Source organism: Cololabis saira, chromosome 11, assembly GCF_033807715.1.
Source record: "Cololabis saira isolate AMF1-May2022 chromosome 11, fColSai1.1, whole genome shotgun sequence".
Lineage (NCBI taxonomy): Eukaryota > Metazoa > Chordata > Actinopteri > Beloniformes > Belonidae > Cololabis > Cololabis saira.
The window spans coordinates 20336014-20354554 of NC_084597.1; the positions used below are offsets into that span (position 1 = coordinate 20336014).

The 18541-nt window shown below is 41.5% G+C and overlaps 1 protein-coding gene across 6 annotated transcripts in view; it reads right to left on the bottom strand.

Annotated features, from left to right (window-relative positions):
• Window positions 1-15530: 15530 nt before the first annotated feature.
• The window catches only part of erbin (erbb2 interacting protein), a 76165-nt gene continuing 73154 nt past the window's right edge, over window positions 15531-18541 (bottom strand). For all 6 annotated transcript variants that reach the window (XM_061733955.1, XM_061733956.1, XM_061733954.1 and 3 more), the window contains one exon: window positions 15531-18523. In XM_061733955.1, the coding sequence (XP_061589939.1) occupies window positions 18416-18523 (108 nt within the window). In that variant the 3' untranslated portion in view covers window positions 15531-18415. The remainder of the gene's footprint in view (window positions 18524-18541) is intronic.

Sequence of the window (18541 nt, forward strand, 5' to 3'; positions counted from 1 at the left end):
GTGACAAACTGTCACACAATGTCGAGAGAACGAGACAGATTCAGGAAATTTCCATCAGGGAATGAAAAAAGAAAAAAACTAAGGAAAATGGAAGAGTTTAATGCCTCTCTGAAAGGCTTGTTTGATACATTTGTTACAAAAATCACCGATCCGACCGGGTCTCAAGCAGCCGCGGGGCCCCGAGATGATGATGAGGCAGGGGAAGGTATCCAGTATTTTGCTAATTGGAGAGTTAAAATTGCGCATATAGACACCCGATCCGACCCGAAAAAAAACAAAAATGTCGCTGGCCCCCCAGCCGTTTCGCACAGGGCCTCGCAAATCTCCCAGACGGCTCTGATCACATCTACAGTATATCCTATTGTCTAGCCCTGTCTCTTTAAGAAAGACAAGGAGTGCCCTGTAATAATCCCTCATTTTCTCATTGCTCCCTAACAACCCTTCTAAACTCCATTCCCCTCCCAGCTCGTACACCCTGTCTGTTAAAGCCTTCCTTTCTACCTCATACTTGCCACATTTAAGAAGCACATGCTCAACACTCTCTATGACATCACACTCCTCACATTTATCAGACACAGCCTTTATACAGAGTTGATTTTAACAGAGTATGACCTAATCTCAGTCTGGATGATCACTTCCTCTCTCCGGCACTTAGCCTTGAAAACCTTTATGTTAATTGACTTCTGTATGTTATAAAAAATGTCTCCCTTTTGAACCAGTGTCCCACACCTTCTGCCATGAATCCCTAACTGCCATCCTGATTATTGATTTTGCTTCCCCTTTACCAAAAGGGATTTTCAGAATTACCTCACTACTCAAGTTTAGTGCACTTTTAGCAATATGATCTGCTTTCTCGTTGCCATCTACACCCTTGTGGGCAGGAACCCAACAAAACTACACAGTAATTCCAGTTCTATGTAGTCAAGACCCCAGGTTTGGTGTCCTGCATGTTTTAGATGTTTCCCTGCTTTAACCCACCTGATTCTAATTAATCATCATCATCAGCTTATCATCAAGGTTTGCACAATTCTGTTAACGACACAGTCAGAATCAGAATCGGAAAGAAGTTTATTGCCAAGTAGTTTAACACACACAAGGAATTTGTTGCGGTGGGGCAGTCTGTGGTAGACAGGACAGAGGGGGGTCCGGGGCATTGTGGACAAGACCAGCTGCAGTCGGGAAGAAACAGTTTTTATGGCGTGAGGTTTTGGTCCTGATGGACCGCAGCCTCCTGCCAGAGAGAAGAGTCTGAAACAGTTTGTGTCCGGGGTGGGAGGTGTCTGCTGCAATCTTTCCTATACGCTTCAGGGTCCTAGAGGCGTGCAGGTCCTGGAGAGATGGGAGATTGCAGCCGATCACCTCTGCAGAGCGGATGATACGCTGCAGCCTGCTCCTGTCCTTCACAGTGGCAGCAGCGTACCAGATGGTGATGGAGGAGGTGAGGATGGACTCAATGAAGGCCGTGTAGAACTGCACCATCATTTTCTTGGCAGGTTGAATTTCTTCAGCTGCCGCAGGAAGTACATCCTTTGCTGTGCTTTTTTGGTGAGGGAGGGGATGTTCAGCTCCCACTTGAGGTCCTGGGTTATGATGGTCCCCAGGAAGTGGAAGGACTCCACAGTGTCTGCTGGGGAGTCACACAGGGTGAGGGGGGCAGGTGGGGCTGCGTCCCTCTTGTTGGCTCCTCCTCTTCCTGTTGGAACTCGCAGCAGCAGCAGCAGCAGCAGCAGCAGCAGCAGCAGCAGCAGCAGCAGCAGCAGCAGCAGCAGCAGCAGCAGCGCACGTGTGAGTGCACGCGGGGGCGATTTTCTCCGTCGCGCCAGCGGCGACAGCCCCAGCCACCACCAGTGACTCCGACCGGCGGCGGTTCCGCCTAGCGGCGGTTCCGACCTCCAGAGGCTCCAGCCAGCGGCGGTTCCGACCACCAGAGGCTCCGACCGGCGGAGGTTCCGACCTCCAGAGGCTCCGACTGGCGGCGGTTCCGTCCTGCGGCGGTTCCGACCTCCAGAGGCTCCGACCAGCGGCGATTCCGACCACCTGAGGCTCCGACCGGCGGCGGGTCCGACCTCCAGAGGCTCCGACTGGCGGCGGTTCCGTCCTGCGGCGGTTCCGACCTCCAGAGGCTCCAGCCAGCGTCGGTTCCGACCACCAGAGGCTCCGACCGGCGGAGGTTCCGTCCTGCGGCGGTTCCGACCTCCAGAGGCTCCGACCAGCGGCGGTTCCGACCTCCAGAGGCTCCGACCGGCGGAGGTTCCGTCCTGCGGCGGTTCCGACCACCAGAGGCTCCGACCAGCGGCGGTTCCGACCACCAGAGGCTCCGACCAGCGGCGGTTCCGACCACCAGAGGCTCCAACCGGCGGCGGCTCCGACCACCAGAGGCTCCAACCGGCGGCGGCTCCGACCACCAGAGGCTCCGACCAGCGGCGGTTCTGACCCACGGCGGTTCTGACCCACGGCGGTTCTGACCCACGGCGGTTCTGACCCACGGCGGTTCTGACCCACGGCGGTTCCGACCAACGGCAGTTCCGACCAACGGCAGTTCCGACCAACGGCAGTTCCGACCAACGGCAGTTCCGACCAAAGGCGGTTCCGACCAACGGCGGTTCCGACCACCAGAGGCTCCGACCAGCGGCGGTTCTGACCCACGGCGGTTCTGACCCACGGCGGTTCTGACCCACGGCGGCTCTGACCCACGGCGGTTCTGACCCACGGCGGCTCTGACCCACGGCGGCTCTGACCCACGGCGGTTCTGACCCACGGCGGTTCTGACCAACGGCGGTTCCGACCAACGGCAGTTCCGACCAACGGCAGTTCCGACCAACGGCAGTTCCGACCAACGGCAGTTCCGACCAACGGCAGTTCCGACCAACGGCAGTTCTGACCAACGGCAGTTCCGACCAACGGCAACCAGGCCCAGGCCCAGGCCTTGCAGCAGTTTAGCCACCAGGCCACGCCCTGCAGTTGCTTCTAAATTGAAATTGCGGCTTTTGGTGGCAAGATGGCCACTAAGGAAATTAAAAAAGACATTGAGGAATTGAAGAATGCTGTGAGCATGATGACTGAAGAACTGGCAAATATAGCCAACCAGCAACGTTCAATACTAAAACTGATGAATGAAATTAAAGAGCTCAAGAAACAGAATGAGGAGCAAAAGAGCAAAATTAATTCCCTTCGAACCGAGTATCGGACTTAGAACAGTACTCGAGAATGAACAATGTCATTATAACTGGTCTGTCGATCAAGCCACGATCTTATGCCAAGGCCCTGAAAGGAGTGCAACAAGAGGACACTGATGAACATGATGAATCAACAGAGGCACAGGTAACAACTTTCCTTCATGACAATGACATCTCTGTAAACAGGGTGGACATTGAAGCATGTCACATTGTACCATCAAAGGTCCAAAAAGGCAAACAAGTTGTCATTGTCCGTTTTGCTAACAGAAAGAACAAAACTGACCTGCTTAAGCAGGGCAGGAAATTGAAGGGCACAAATGTGTATATTAACGAGCATCTCACTAAAGTAAATGCTGATATAGCAAAACAAGCACGGTTCCTGAAAAAGAAGGGGAAAATTCAGTCCACGTGGACTGCAAATTGCAAGGTGTTCGTTAAATTAAATGGTAGTCCTGAACAGGCCAAAGTGATATGTATTAGGAGCACTGAGCAGCTGGATAAGTTATGTAACCATTAGTTCAAATATGTTCATGATTCTGAATAACCTAGTGAATAGGTAGTAATGTTTAGTTTAGATATTTTTAAATGTTCTTTTTGTTTGTTTTGCTATTGTTCTCATCTTTACCACAAACATGTCTGATAACATAAATGATTTTCAGTATATTGAGCATCTCAACCTGGGACAAAACTTAATAGAATATGAACAGGATATAGATCCAGAATATAATCTTTTTAAAAATATAAACACCAGTTGCTGTTATTATACAGAGAAGCAGTTTAACAATAATATTACTATTGAACATGGGATACATATTATTCATTTCAACAGCAGAAGTTTATATACAAACTTCCAAAGTATAAAAGAATATTTATCACAGTTCAAAACACATTTTAATATTATCGCCGTCTCAGAAACATGGCTTAACGAAGGAAGAGGCACAGATTTTGTTTTGCAGGGATATGAGCTGAATTACATTAGTAGAGAAAGCAAAGTTGGAGGAGGTGTGGCTCTATTTGTTGATAAAGGCCTCAGATATAAGGTTGTGAACAATATGTCGGTTACCATTGATGATGTAATGGAGTGCATTACTATTGAAATATGCATGGAAAAAATTAAAAATGTAATTGTCAGTTGTGTGTATAGGAAACCTGGGTCAAACATTGGAATCTTTATAGAAAATATGGAAAAGGTGTTCACTAAAGAAAAGCAAAAAGTCAAATATGTCTGTGGGGATTTTAACATTGACTTGTTGAATCCCAGCAGGCATAAAATGACAGATGACTTTGTTGAGGCAATGTACAGTATGGGTTTATTTCCAACAATCATAAAACCAACCAGAATAACATCCCACTCAGCCACTTTGATTGACAACATTTTTACAAACAATATGGACAATACTGTAAGCGGAGTATTAGTTAATGATATTAGTGATCACCTGCCTGTCTTTGTGATTCATGAATGTAGCTACAAAAGGAACTGGTCGTGTAAAGAAGTTGAGTACAGGAGAGTAAGATCTGAGGAATCGATAACAGCATTTAGAAATGACTTAATGAATTATAATTGGAAAGTACTTTGTGAAGAAACTGATGTTAACAAAGCGTATGAATTATTTTTAGACATATTCAAAAATGCATATGACAAAAACTGTCCAATCAAACAATGTACTAGTAACAAAAAGTATTCTGAAAACCCCTGGATGACGAAGGGACTGCAAAATGCCTGTAAGAAAAAGAATACTCTGTATAGGCATTTTATAAAATATAGAACAAAAGAGGCGGAGGTTAAATATAAGAAATATAAAAACAAATTAACTAATATTATGAGGGTATGTAAGAAGGATTATTATAATAAATTATTGGATAATAATAAAAATAACATAAAAAGTACATGGACTATATTAAATAATATTATTAGAAAAAAACAAAACAAACCAGACTACCCTGAATGGTTTACGGACAAAGACATAACAATTACTAATAGGAATGAAGTGGTTGATAGATTTAACAATTTCTTTGTTAATGTGGGTCCTGAACTGGCCAAAGAAATAAAAAACTCCGGGAAGAAATTTACTGAGGAAAAATGGGTGGAGAGAAATCCAAACTCAATCATACTGGGAACTGTAGAAAGTAAGGAAATTATAGATATTGTAAATAAGTGTACAAGTAAGACATCAAAAGATTGGAATGATATTGATATGTTTCTTGTAAAGAAAATAATACATGGAATTGTGAAACCGCTAACTCACTTATGTAATTTATCATTCAAAACAGGAACATTTCCAGAAAAAATGAAAGTGGCTAAAGTAATTCCGTTGTATAAAGATGGTGACAAACACCTGTTCACCAACTATAGACCTGTATCCTTGCTTTCTCAGTTCTCAAAAATAATCGAAAAACTTTTTGTTACAAGACTGGATAATTTCATTGAAAAAAACAATATATTAATGGACAGTCAGTATGGGTTTAGGTCGGGCAGATCAACTTCCATGGCATTAATTGAGTTGGTAGAGGAAATAACAAACTGTATAGAGGATAAGAAATATGCTATGGGAATATTTGTTGACCTAAAAAAAGCATTTGACACAATTGATCATGAGATACTACTAAAAAAACTGGAGCGGCATGGCATAAGAGGGGTTGCATCTGATTGGATTAAGAGCTACATTAAAAACAGGCGTCAATTTGTGCAGATGGGTCAGCATAAGTCAAAGAGTCTTAATATTACCTGTGGTGTCCCACAAGGGTCAGTCTTAGGCCCAAAACTTTTTATTTTGTATATCAATGATATTTGTAAAGTTTCAAAGCTACTTAAGTTTGTTGTATTTGCGGATGACACAAATATTTTTTGTTCTGGAGAAGACTTGCCGCAGCTCGTGGAAGTGGTCACGAATGAATTGGTTAAATTAAAATGTTGGTTTGATACAAATAAGTTATCATTGAATTTGAAGAAAACTAAATTTATGTTATTTGGAAATCGTAAAATGAATGAAGATGTTCAAATAGAAATGAATAATGTTGTATTAGAAAGAGTTTATGAAAACAAATTTTTGGGTGTCTTAATAGACCACAAGTTATGCTGGAAGGCCCACATTAGGTATCTGTGTTCTAAGATGGCAAGGAGTATTGGAGTGCTGAATAAATGTAGACACATCTTGAACCAAACAACACTATACAATCTGTACTGTGCACTCATATTACCATATCTGATCTATTGTGTTGAAATCTGGGGTAATACTTACAAGAGCACCTTACAAAGGATATGCACATTGCAAAAAAGAGCAGTAAGGATAATAAATCATGCTGGGTATCTCGATCACACCAATCCTCTATTTCTTAAATTACAGACTTTGAAATTTATGGACTTAGTGAAAATTAGAACAGCAATAATAATGTTCAAAGCAAGAAATAATTCACTGCCTGAAAACATTCAAAAAATGTTTCAAGCTAATGAAGGACAATATAGTCTAAGAGGAAAATTACATTTTAAACAACCATGTGTACGCACTACTCTTAAAACTATGTGCATATCAGTTTGTGGGGTAACTTTGTGGAATGGTCTTGATGATAAAATCAAACATAGTACTAACTCTATACAGTTTAAAAACACATACAAGAAAGCAATTCTTGACAAGTATAATAATGGGGACCTCTAAGGAAAGTAATTCACATTACATATGTATTTCTTTGATTATTATTTTGTTTTATTGTGAATGGAGTATATATGATACAAATATAACTGCCAGCATTCAAGGCTGTTCGTGGATCATTGTAGAGGTGACTGGGAGATGGACTCTGGAATTTAGGATATTGAGGAGACCGGTTCAATTATGATTATAATTACGGATATTGCTTATTGGTTGTTTGTGTTGTATTTATTTATTTTTTGTTATATTTTTTTTTTTTCTCTTTTAACTTTATTTAATTTTTATAGTTTATATATGATATTGTGAGGAAGGGACAGGACTAAATAAGCGTTCTGCTTCCTCCTGTTCCCTCTCGAACACATTGTTTTGATTTGTGTTTTACTTTTGAATGAGACTGTTAAATTGTTTTGCTTTTATTTTTTTTTATTCTGATGCTTTTAATTTGATTGGGTTTTGTTGTGTTCGAGACAAAGCCAATAAATAAATAAAATAAAATTGTAGTCCACTATCATCTCCACTGTCTTTAGAGCGTTGAGCCCTAGGTTGTTCCGACCGCACCGGGTCACCAGCTGGTCCACCTCCCACCTGTAGGTGGACTCATCACCATCAGAGATGAGTCCAATCAGGGTGGTGTCGTCCGCAAACTTCAGGAGCTTGACGGACTGATGACTGGAGGTGCAGCTGTTGGTGTACAGGGAGAAGAGTAGAGGAGAGAGAACGCAGCCTTGAGGGGATCCGGTGTCACTTGTATCATGGTGAAATGAAGCTGGGAAACATTTAAAATCTGTAGGACACCGGCCCTCGAGGACCAGGAATGCCTACCCCTGACCTAGACGGATCAAATTTGGTTTGAGGGACGAAAGAAAGGCAGAAAGAAAGCACGAAGGGATAGACCGATTTAAAGAAAAAAAAAAGGTCTATAGTAGGGCTGTTCGATTAATCGATTTTAAATCGTAATCGCGATTATGTAATTAGAACGATGTTAAAACGTGAAAATCATAAAATCGATTTTTCACTTTTTTTTTTTTTTTTACCTTGTCTGCACACATTAATGATTGATACCATATTAAGGATTGATGTAAATACCTCTCAATACCTGCGACAAGGGCCCCACCGGAGAGGCTCTTTAGTGTAGGAGGGGGCGTTGTAACATGCCACCGGGCATCCCTCAAGCCAGATGCCGTAGACCGGCTCGTGTTCCTTGCAAAAAAGTTGCAAATGTGAATAGCAAATGTAATGACTGACATTACACACCTCTACCTCCTTCATGGGTTGCATTATTATTTAGCATGCAAAGACCCAGTTTAGTTTAATAAGAAAATGTCTTGTTTTATTTAATTGGAAATATAACTTACTGTATGTTTGCAAGTGCTGATTTGCTGATTTTTCTTTTCAGAGATAAAACTTTATATTTTATTATATTTTTTAAAACTTTTTTTCAACTTATTTTACAGAGTTTTGCAATGTATTCATTCATTTTTGGTTTAATAAGAGCAAAGTTTGCACTTAAAGCCCAATGGGGCAAATGTTCAATAAAAAAACAGCATATTTGAAATCATTTCTTTGCCTTTTGTCAATTCACAAAATAATCGTAATCGAAAATCAAATTTTGAGAGAAAAAAAATCGAGATTTTATTTTTGGGCAAAATCGAACAGCCCTAGTCTATAGGGTGATCCTCGAGGGCCGCAGTCCTGCCTGTTATAGATGTTGCCTTGCATCCGAATCAGAATCACTTTTATTGCCAGGTACAGTGGGGCAAAAAAATATTTAGTCAGCCACCAATTGTGGTTTTCCCACTTGAAAAGATGAGAGAGGCCTGTAATTTTCATCATCGGTACACTTCAACTATGAGAGACAGAATGGGGAGAAAGAATCCAGGAAATCACATTGTGGGATTTTTACTGAATTAATTGGTAAACTCCTTGGTAAAATAAGTATTTGGTCACCTACAAACAAGCAAGATTTATGGCTTTCACAGAGCTGTAACTTCTTCTTTAAAGGAGCATGAGGCTCCTTTTAAGAAATGAGACTCAATAGCACCACCCTTCGCCACGACGGCAGTCGGGGGTACTGCAGCCAACAGTGAAGCCGGCACGGGAGAACGGGGAGAACGTGCATGACGTCACATCCGCAGGACAGTGCGAGAAATTCGGGCTCAGAATTGCAGCACATTTTGCAGCACACAGCCTGTTCAAGGCAACGGAGAGATACACTAGAGGGCTCATTGTTTTTGGTTTGGAACGCTTCATCTGACATTATTACTAGAAAATGTAAAACATATACGAATTTTTTTCATAAATCCTGCCTCAAGCTCCTTTAATAGGCTCCTCTGTCCTCCACTTGTTACCTGTATTAATGGCACCTGTTTTAACTGGTTATCAGTATAAAAGACACCTGTCCACAACCTCAAACAGTCACACTCCAAACTCCACTATGGCCAAGACCAAAGAGCTGTCAAAGGACGTGAGAAACTAAATTGTAGACCTGCACCAGGCTGGGAAGACTGAATCTGCAAAAGGTAAGCAGCTTGGTGTGAAGAAATCAACTGTGGGAGCAATTATTACAGATTAGAGATTATTAGGGAAGACATACGTTGTGACTAATTAGCCACGGTGGTGAATGATCCGATTGAAGACTTTACACGCGCCTTAGGTTTTGTTGTCTGCTTTGCCGGTCTTGTCTCTCTCTGTCTCTTTATTGTTGCTTGTTGATGTTATGATATGATGTTGTTTTCCCGTGGTTTGTATAACATTTAATTAAAAGTATGGTTTAACATGGGGGAAGAAACGTTATTCTCTCTGTGGTTCAAAACACGCCTAACCCACACACCTGTGTCTATTTAATACTTGATTGTGTGAAGTAACCCATTACCAAGGTGATTGCTGCCCCCTTGTGGCTTGGTATATTAGTAACACAAAAAGTATATTAACTAGTCTTTCAACAAAAACAAAAACAAACCAAAAACACCCATATTGGCTCCAACAACAACAACATAAAAACCACTGATAATCTCCCTCCATCTGGGGCTCCACGCAAGATCTCACCCCGTGGGGTAAAAATGATCACAAGAACGGTGAGTAAACATCCTAGAACCACACGGGCGAACCTAGTGAATGACCTGCAGAGAGCTGGGACCAAAGTAACAAAGGTATATCAGTAACAAACTACACCACCAGGGACTGAATCCTGCAGTGCCAGACGTGTCCACCTGCTGAAGCCAGTACATGTCCAGGCCCGTCTGAAGTTTGCTAGAGAGCATTTGGATGATGCAGAAGAGGATAAGGAGAATGTTATATGAAACCAAAATGGAACGTTTTAGTAGAAACACAACTTGTCATGTTTGGAGGAGAAAGAAAGCTGAGTTGCATCCAAAGAACACCATACCTACTGTGAAGCATGGGGGTGGAAACATCATGATTTGGGGATGAGCCAAAGGGACCAGGACGACTGATCCGTGTAAGGGAACGAATGAATGGGGCCATGCATCATGAGATCTTGAGTGGAAACCTCCTTCCATCAGGTCTGGGTCTGGGTCTTTCAACATGACAATAATCCCAAACACACCACCCGGGTAATGAAGGAGTGGCTTCGTAAGAAACATTTTTTGTTTTGTTGTTTTTGTTCAATAAAGTTTGAAGGAAAAAAAAAACCTCCAAGCGGGAGCTGTTGTTGATATCATATATGGTAGCAAACTTTATTGAACAAAATTTTGTAGGGTTTACAACAAAAGGCAAATGAAAACGAAACAAACAATCAATTATCTACAGATATTCAACATTTGGGGGGGTTGAGAGCAAAAAAAAAGATACATTTACTGACAAGCTATGGGAAGTGTATTAATAAAAATGAAGAAACAAAGACATCGTTTCATATAAGCTTTTGGCAATATCGTTTTTTTCACACATCAGTTTAAGAGACGCTAAGTACAGTTTACATTCATTTTTCAGATGTACAATGGAGGGTTTGCTGTTATTCCATTTGCATTTTTGTATGTGATTTTTACCTAGTAAAATAATTATGTTGACCATGTTTGATATATTTCTTGGAAGATTGTCCATATACGGTAAATTAAGATTTGGTTGGAGTCAACAGCTCCTGCTTGGAGGTGCAAACACCAACAGAGCTGTTCTGCAGAATAAATGGGTTGCGTTAAATTGCGTTCCTCAGGCCACCGGGCAACAACGTTTGACAGAGACATAGTTGCATCGCAGATTATTTGTGCATGGATTGAATGAAATCCTTTCATGTTCACGTAACTGAATTCAATTCGGAGCGCACGGTTCTAAGTAAGCCATGGTACTTGTATTTTCTTTTCAGGTCGTCCTGCCACAGCAGTCTTTTATAGCTGTCACACCAATTATTCAAAATGTCTGCTAAATTACTAATGGAGAATTTTTATTAATTAGAGGAAACGGGGAACATGTGTGAAGTTTGAGATCGCTGAACACTGAGAATCTTTTAATGGGTTCTATTTGTAGTTTCCCTGTTCTACCACTAGATTTTGTGTGTATGCATGGTCGGAGTTGTGCTTACATTTACACGTGTTCCTGCGCACAGGTACATGTTGATAAATTCCATTCCATTCCATTCTTTGCGTGGGAATGTTCATACGCACACTTTACGCACATATCTGTGCGTACGAACGTTGATAAATGAGGCCCCAGATCTCAACCCCATAGAAGATCTTTGGAGGGAGTTAAAGTCCGTGTTGCTCAACAACAGCCCCAAAACATCACTGCTCTACAGGAGATCTACATGGAGGAACGGGCCAAAATACCAGCAACAGTGTGTGAAAACCTTGTGAAGACTTACAGAAAACGTTTGACCTCTGTCATTGCCAACAAAGGGCCCGATTTACTAAAGGTTTGCGTGTGTAAAAACGTGTGCAAACTTGACAGCACCCGCAAACCAAAGTGCCAGCTGATCTACTAACAGCGTGCAAAGAGGACTGCGTCTCTCAAATGCGCAAAATAGCACACGCTTTTCATTTAGTACTTTTGCCCTGATGAATAATCAATACGGGGCGTACCCACCAGAAATCGCTAAATACTGGGAGGGAAAGATGCAAATTGTTCCATTTACCACACGCAATGAGATTTACCAAGCCTGAAAGTTTTTGCGGGGATTGTGATTGCGTCTGTATTTAATACGTTCAAAAGGAAGGTGCTAATCTCCACATGCAAAAGGAGAAATATTTGATTTGAATGTTAAATCGAGTATTATTCAGCAAAAGGTTGCAACATTTTTTTTATTTGTGATAATAAATAAATCACGTGTTTTCATGGAGAAAAAAGTGTTTCTTATTGTGCGCCTATACTTGTTCTGCAGTCATACCCCGGTGTTGTGCCGTATTCAGCACCCCTGCCGTGAAAAGCACCCCCTCATCTGACAAAAATGATATTCTCATTCCGTGTTCTGTTCATGTTCTGTTTAGCGTCCAGTTTTGTGTTAATGATTCATGTTTAAATGCGCTCATGGATTCCACAATAGTCATACTTTCCCACAATCACAGTCACAGATAACAAAAATCGGGTAAATGGTTATTGATGTCATTAATTAATAGCCTGCTTACTGTGTTGTCTTCCATAATATTTGTAAATATATATAATATAAACTCCTAAGTATGTGTTTGTGTGAGTGTGTATATATAAATATATTGAGTGTCAGTGTGTTGTTTTTTTTCTTGGTCTACTTATCATTGAATATACGAGGGGGTGCTTTTCACGGCAGGGGTGCTGAATACAACAATTTATCTCTATAACTCCAACTCGTCAAATTTCATTTTGCGGTTGCGACTATATCCTGCTTTCCATCCAGACTCCATGGCGCAAAGTTTGCGCCGCAAACCGTAAGACGCGCAACACCTCATTTAAATACTGCTGTTTGCACCTGTTATCAATTGCGCACGCAATCTTAGTTGATCACCCGCAAAACACACAACAGCAGCACGCGTAAACTTTTTCAGTGCACACGCAATTTAGTACTCTTTATTTAGGATCTTAGTAAATCGGGCCCAAAGGGTATATAACAAAGTATTGGGATGAACTTTTCTTATTGACCAAATACTTATTTTCTACTATAATTTGCAAATACATTCTTTAAAAATCACAATGTGATTTTCTGGATTTTTTTTTTTTTCATTTTGTTTCTCATGGTTGAGATATACCTGTGATGAAAATTACAGGCCTCTCTTATCTTTTTCAGTGGGAGAACTTGCACAACTGGTGTCTGAATAAATACTTTTTTGCCCCACTGTATGTCAACACACACAAGGAATTTGTCTTCGGTTCACTTGGCTCTCAAGTGAAAAAAAAAAAAAAGAATGAGAATATAATAATAAGCAAGGACAATAATACAATGAAAATAAAATTACAAAACCTATGTAAAAAAAACAGCATGTAAAACAAATATATAAATATATTTATATACACATAAATATCTGTGTTCAAGAGTTTTGGTTTGAGTCCGGTTTTTAGCTGTTTAACACAGACACAGCTTGAGGGAAGATATTGCACTGGTGTCTGGTTGTTTTGGTGTACAGTGCTCTGTAGCGCCGTCCAGAGGGGAGAAGTTCAAAAAGGTTGTGACCAGGGTGTGAGGGGTCTGCAGAGATGTTACCTGCCCGTTTCCCGACTGTGGACAGGGCAGGCTGACACCAATTATTTTCTCTGCAGACCTAATTGTCCGTTGCAGTCTGTTCTTTTCCTGTTTGGTGTCCAAACCAAACAGTGATGGAGGAGCAGAGAACAGACTGGACTATTGCCGTGTAGAACTGAATCCGCAGCTCCTTTGTCAGATTGAGCTTCCTGCCCTGGCGCAGGAAGTACAGCCTCTGCTGGGCCTTTTTGAGGATGGGGACTGTGTTGGTCTCCCACTTCAGGTCCTGGGAGATTGTGGAGCCCACAAACTTGAAGGTTTCAACAGCAGTCACAGTGCTGTCGGTGATGGGTGGCAGAGTGGGGGGGGGCTCCTCCTGAAGTCCACTGTCATCTCCACAGTTTTTAGCGTGTTCAGCTCCAGATTGTTCTGACCACACCAGCAGACCAGCCGTTCAACCTCCCGTCTGTATGCAGACTCGTCACTGTCCCGGATGAGGCCGATGACTATTGTGTCGTCTGCAAACTTCAGGAATTTAACAGACGGGTCTCGGGAGGTGCAGTTGGTGTAAAGGGAGAAGAGCAGTGGGGAGAGAACTCACCCCTGGGCGGCTCCAGAGCCTCCAGTGCTGATGGTTCGGCTGCTGGAAGTGATGTTCCCCAGTCTCACCTGCTGCCTCCTGTCAGTCAGAAAGTTACTAATCCACTGACCGGTGCAGGGCAGAGTGAGCTGGGTGAGTTTGGAGTGGAGGATGGCCGGGACGATGGTGTTGAACGCCGAGCTGAAGTCCATGAACATCGTAACATAGCATAGCCGAGGTGTTGCAGGATGTAGTGCAGTCTCATGTTGACTGAATCATCCATTAACCTGTCCTTCTCTTCTGTTTCTTGTCAACAGAAAGGAAGGACAGAGAAGAGGACAAAAGGGTGAAGAAATAGATGACAGGAGGAAAGAGAGAGGAAGAAAAGACAAATGATACATACTCAATCACATGGCAGGAATTAGATGAATTTTAGGTATAAGGCATTTTATTTAGAGAAACGCCTTACCCAACGACACTGTACAGATTTTTTGTTAAAGTAGATAAAATGTTAGTTAAATTTTTACAGAATATAATAATTACAGAGTGTGCAGCCCCACAGCTAGAAATGGCGGTAACCTCAAACACCGACACTTTGATTTATTTTGTACACACCTTTTATTTATTTTATGTTGAAATGCACAAGTTCCATCTATAACGCACACATTTGGTTTACTTTGTATATTCAACTTTTGTTTCTTTATAGTTTATTAGTGCGCAAGGCCATGGCTGAGGGGGTGTTGGAGTTCTTCTGGCGGGACATATCACAAGCCAAACAAGAGCTCTCAGTCTTGGGTCCGCCACAAGGCAAATGGGTGCACGTTTGGAACACCTTGTTTGTAAGACTAAAGGCATCCTGACCAAGTAGCTTCCCTCTATGGAGAGGAGCTCTACTCTTCCTAAGTCCTTCCTAACTCCCCATCCTCTTGTCTCCTCTTTTGAGACGTTTACAGTCTGGAAGAAAGCTCATTTAGGCCATGTGTAGTCATGACTTCGATATCTTGGTCATACAGACCATCACAACAGGTGGGGCTGGGTTGTTGCGTTGCCTTTTATTTGCCCACCTTTTCACAGGGTAGAGGTTTGAGAACCCAAACAATCAGGATCTATGTGGCCCTTTGCTTCTGGTAGGTACATTTGCTCTTATGGAAATGCCAAATGAAGATGCCATGCCCGGATTAAAAAGATGGAGGTTTCACTCCGGAGCCAGCCCTGAAGGTGAATTGGGTCTCCCACATGGGACTGCCATCCTTTGGACCCACCACCTGCAGGAAGGGCCTTTAAAAAAGGTGCTGTGTTGCATGGCAATGGCCTCAGTGGTCAAATTGAACTCAGTGAATCAACCACAGTTGGGATAAAACAGCAAAACCAAAATCATCACAAGCATGAACGCAGATGTAATGATGGATTGAATCAACATATTCAGCTCTTGAAAGACTTGCATAAACTTAGGTGTCACATTTAATGCAGTATGAATGAAAGGATTCCTAGTTTGAGCATCATCCTGAGATAAAACCAGACAAAAATCACTGTTTAACAGCATTAGTTTATTTTCCACATGTTACTTCTGAAACAGGTAATTATATACAAAATCTGGAATGTTGGATAAATGCATACCAATCATCAGTTCATTGTGACTGTTTCCAGGGAAACCTTGGTAACACTAGCTATACATTAAAATGGGTGCCTCTGCATTGCAATTTATTGCTGGTTTTACAATCGAAAGTCACTAATGCCGTTAATAACCTTCCTCAAACTTTTTAGAGTATTTACACTTCGATTAGTAATGTCTAAAATCCATGTAAGTCTGCTAAATAAATACAGAGTGGGAGCTTGAAAGAACAAACCAACATGGATGTAGAAAGAGTGAAAATGTATCTTAATCTTCCCTAGATTGTCTATAAATGTCAGACATTTGTCATGAAGATAAAGTGACCGAAATCCCAGAAATTAATCTCCCTAGTCTTAAAAAAAAAGTAAACAGAAATCACAAAAAAAGACGACGAATATAATCAACGATTTCATGTATAAAATACAATGCGTGAAAATCTTTTGGAAATGCACATTTTGATTGGCTACTAAATAAAATTGACCAATCTTAAAAGGCACTCTGTGTAGTTAATCCACATCTGACCACATGGGGGCGCACAACAGAGCTTGACTAAAGAGCCAATGACAAAACTGGGTGGCATGTCTTGTAATACCACTTTGTGCCAATAGAGGTGCTCTTTGTTTTGTCACGTGTGAAATGCTGCCTCCATGTGGTCAGAAACAGAAATGCTACATCGAGTGGCTTTATCGAGTTATGTATTTATTTTAAAGGGATTAAAATCCAATTATCTCCACAGTGTTTCAATTTTGGTTAGTCAGTGCTGGGGGCGGGAATCACAAGTGGAACTTTGTTACAAACATACACAGAAGCCAGTAGAAGACATGGTCTACCACCAACAAGGGAATGTTATCCATTACAACACTGCGGGAGGAAGGTGGTATTGTACGTAAACTCTTGAGATTGTGGAGGCTGTGACTTATCACGTGAGGTTGATCGTTTCCGTCGTTTATAGAAACGCGTCCCCCTGCTGTACCAGTAAATGAACGTCGAGGGGCTGAGCGAACAAAAGCTGGTCGCGTTGCTTCCTCACTGTTCTTCGACAAACAGAAAGCAGCTTCAACTGGATTTGTTACATTTTTTGTTTTCTTTTTCTCCCACAGTGTAAGATGATTAATTCAACAACAACAAGAGACTTGGTGCTCTACACAATAGTCAGTAAAAAGTCTCAGGCAAAGTGACAAAAACTTTCACTTTTTCTTTTTACACAATGCAGTTTTTTTTTCTTCTTTTTATGCACTACTATATATTTCTTGTGCCATTTCATTACAAAAAAAAAAAAAAAAAAAAGATTCATTTCACAGTATAAAACCATGTAAAATAATCAGGGACTACTAAAAGTTCTGCTTTGTTTCAAAAATGATGTTCTGGGAATGAAAATAAAGGCTTTGAATATTGCTTTTAAGCCGTTATGCTGCAAATGTACTCCGACAGTTGTGAATATGCAAGTATTGCTCGGGTTCCGGGGTCGAACGTCCTCCCCTGTTCAAACAGTTCGAGGTCTATGGCACTTGATATTTTGCATCTCCCAACTATATTTTCTGTACAATGAAGGAAAAAAAGAAGAAAGAAAAAAAATTACTGCCCTATAGTGATGAGTAACAAGCGAGATGAAACATATTTCTAGATAGAAAAGGCAACCTGTGGTCCTGTCTCAGGTGAGAAACAAAACTGCACGATGCTGAAACCCACTCCGATGACGGTCACACATCTAATATTCACCTTATTCAAAAGTCTTTCCTCTGTTGCTCCTGCTTTTACCTGCCGACAACAACTTCCAAGCTTGCTTTGGTTAAATTAGCATCACTGCCAGATATTTTCCTCTTAGAAAAGTAAGAAAAAAAAAAGGGTATTTGATGGCTAAACTGAAAACTGGTGGGCGGAGCAAGCAGTTATTATTTCATTTAGCCTATTTTGCCAAGTTTACTGGAGTAAAAAAAAAAAAAAAAGTAAAACTTTTGGCTTTAAAACACATATCTTCATCAACTTAGTCCTCTAAAATGTGATTTGACATTCAAATTTCCTGCTTTATTACACAAACAAATGCAAATAGAAATCCTTTAATGTCTAAGAACTTGATACGTTTCCAAAGATCGGGGTGTCTGAGCTGGGGCGACGTGTCCGTGTGCTGAAGGATATTTAAAAGATCTGTGCAAGCAGGCGTGGATAATTAACCTCTTCTCAGCTTATTGATCTCGCATGAAGAAAAAATTAAAACAAAAAAACCAAACCAAACCCCTTCTTGATCTACATTCGTCTACCCTTGATGAGCACCTAACGCTGTCCTCCAGATAAGATTGAAGAAAACGGTTTCAAAATAAATGTCCAGAAATGAAAAAAACAACAAAAAAGGCAAACTGGATGACAGAGGAGAGGGAGCCCTGTCCCCTAGTGGTCAGCTTCGTGTCCACAACATGCAGAAATAAAACCCAACTTGATCAGTGGTTGACGAGTTTCAGACTGAAGAAAACAAAAACGAAAGGAATATCTGTACAGAGACCACAGTAAGCATGTGCGTCAGAGCCATCTTCAGCTTCTTTGTAAAAAAATATATGTACACCACAGTGACGGCCTTTTCGAGGACACGTACTTGCAGGTGTTTACCGCTGTCTCGCTTAGACCCACTACATTCAGTGGTTTTCCCAGTTTAAAATCGAGGCTTCAAAGACCTCAAGATCTCTACTATAAATAGTCCCGACAGGCATCAACAGATCAGTCTCTTCTGTGTATAAAAATAAGACGGTCGGCATAAAAATTATTTTGTTATTCTTTGATGCCGACCCCCCCGGCTCTCAGGTTCAGGTGAGTCTATGCTTGCACTTCTCGTACGATAATCAAATCCACAGTGGTTGGAAAGGTTTTCAGGAGGGCCACTGCATTCCCGTGATCGATATTCACAAAGCTGTATCCGTTCGCCTGTGGACAAAAAAAAAA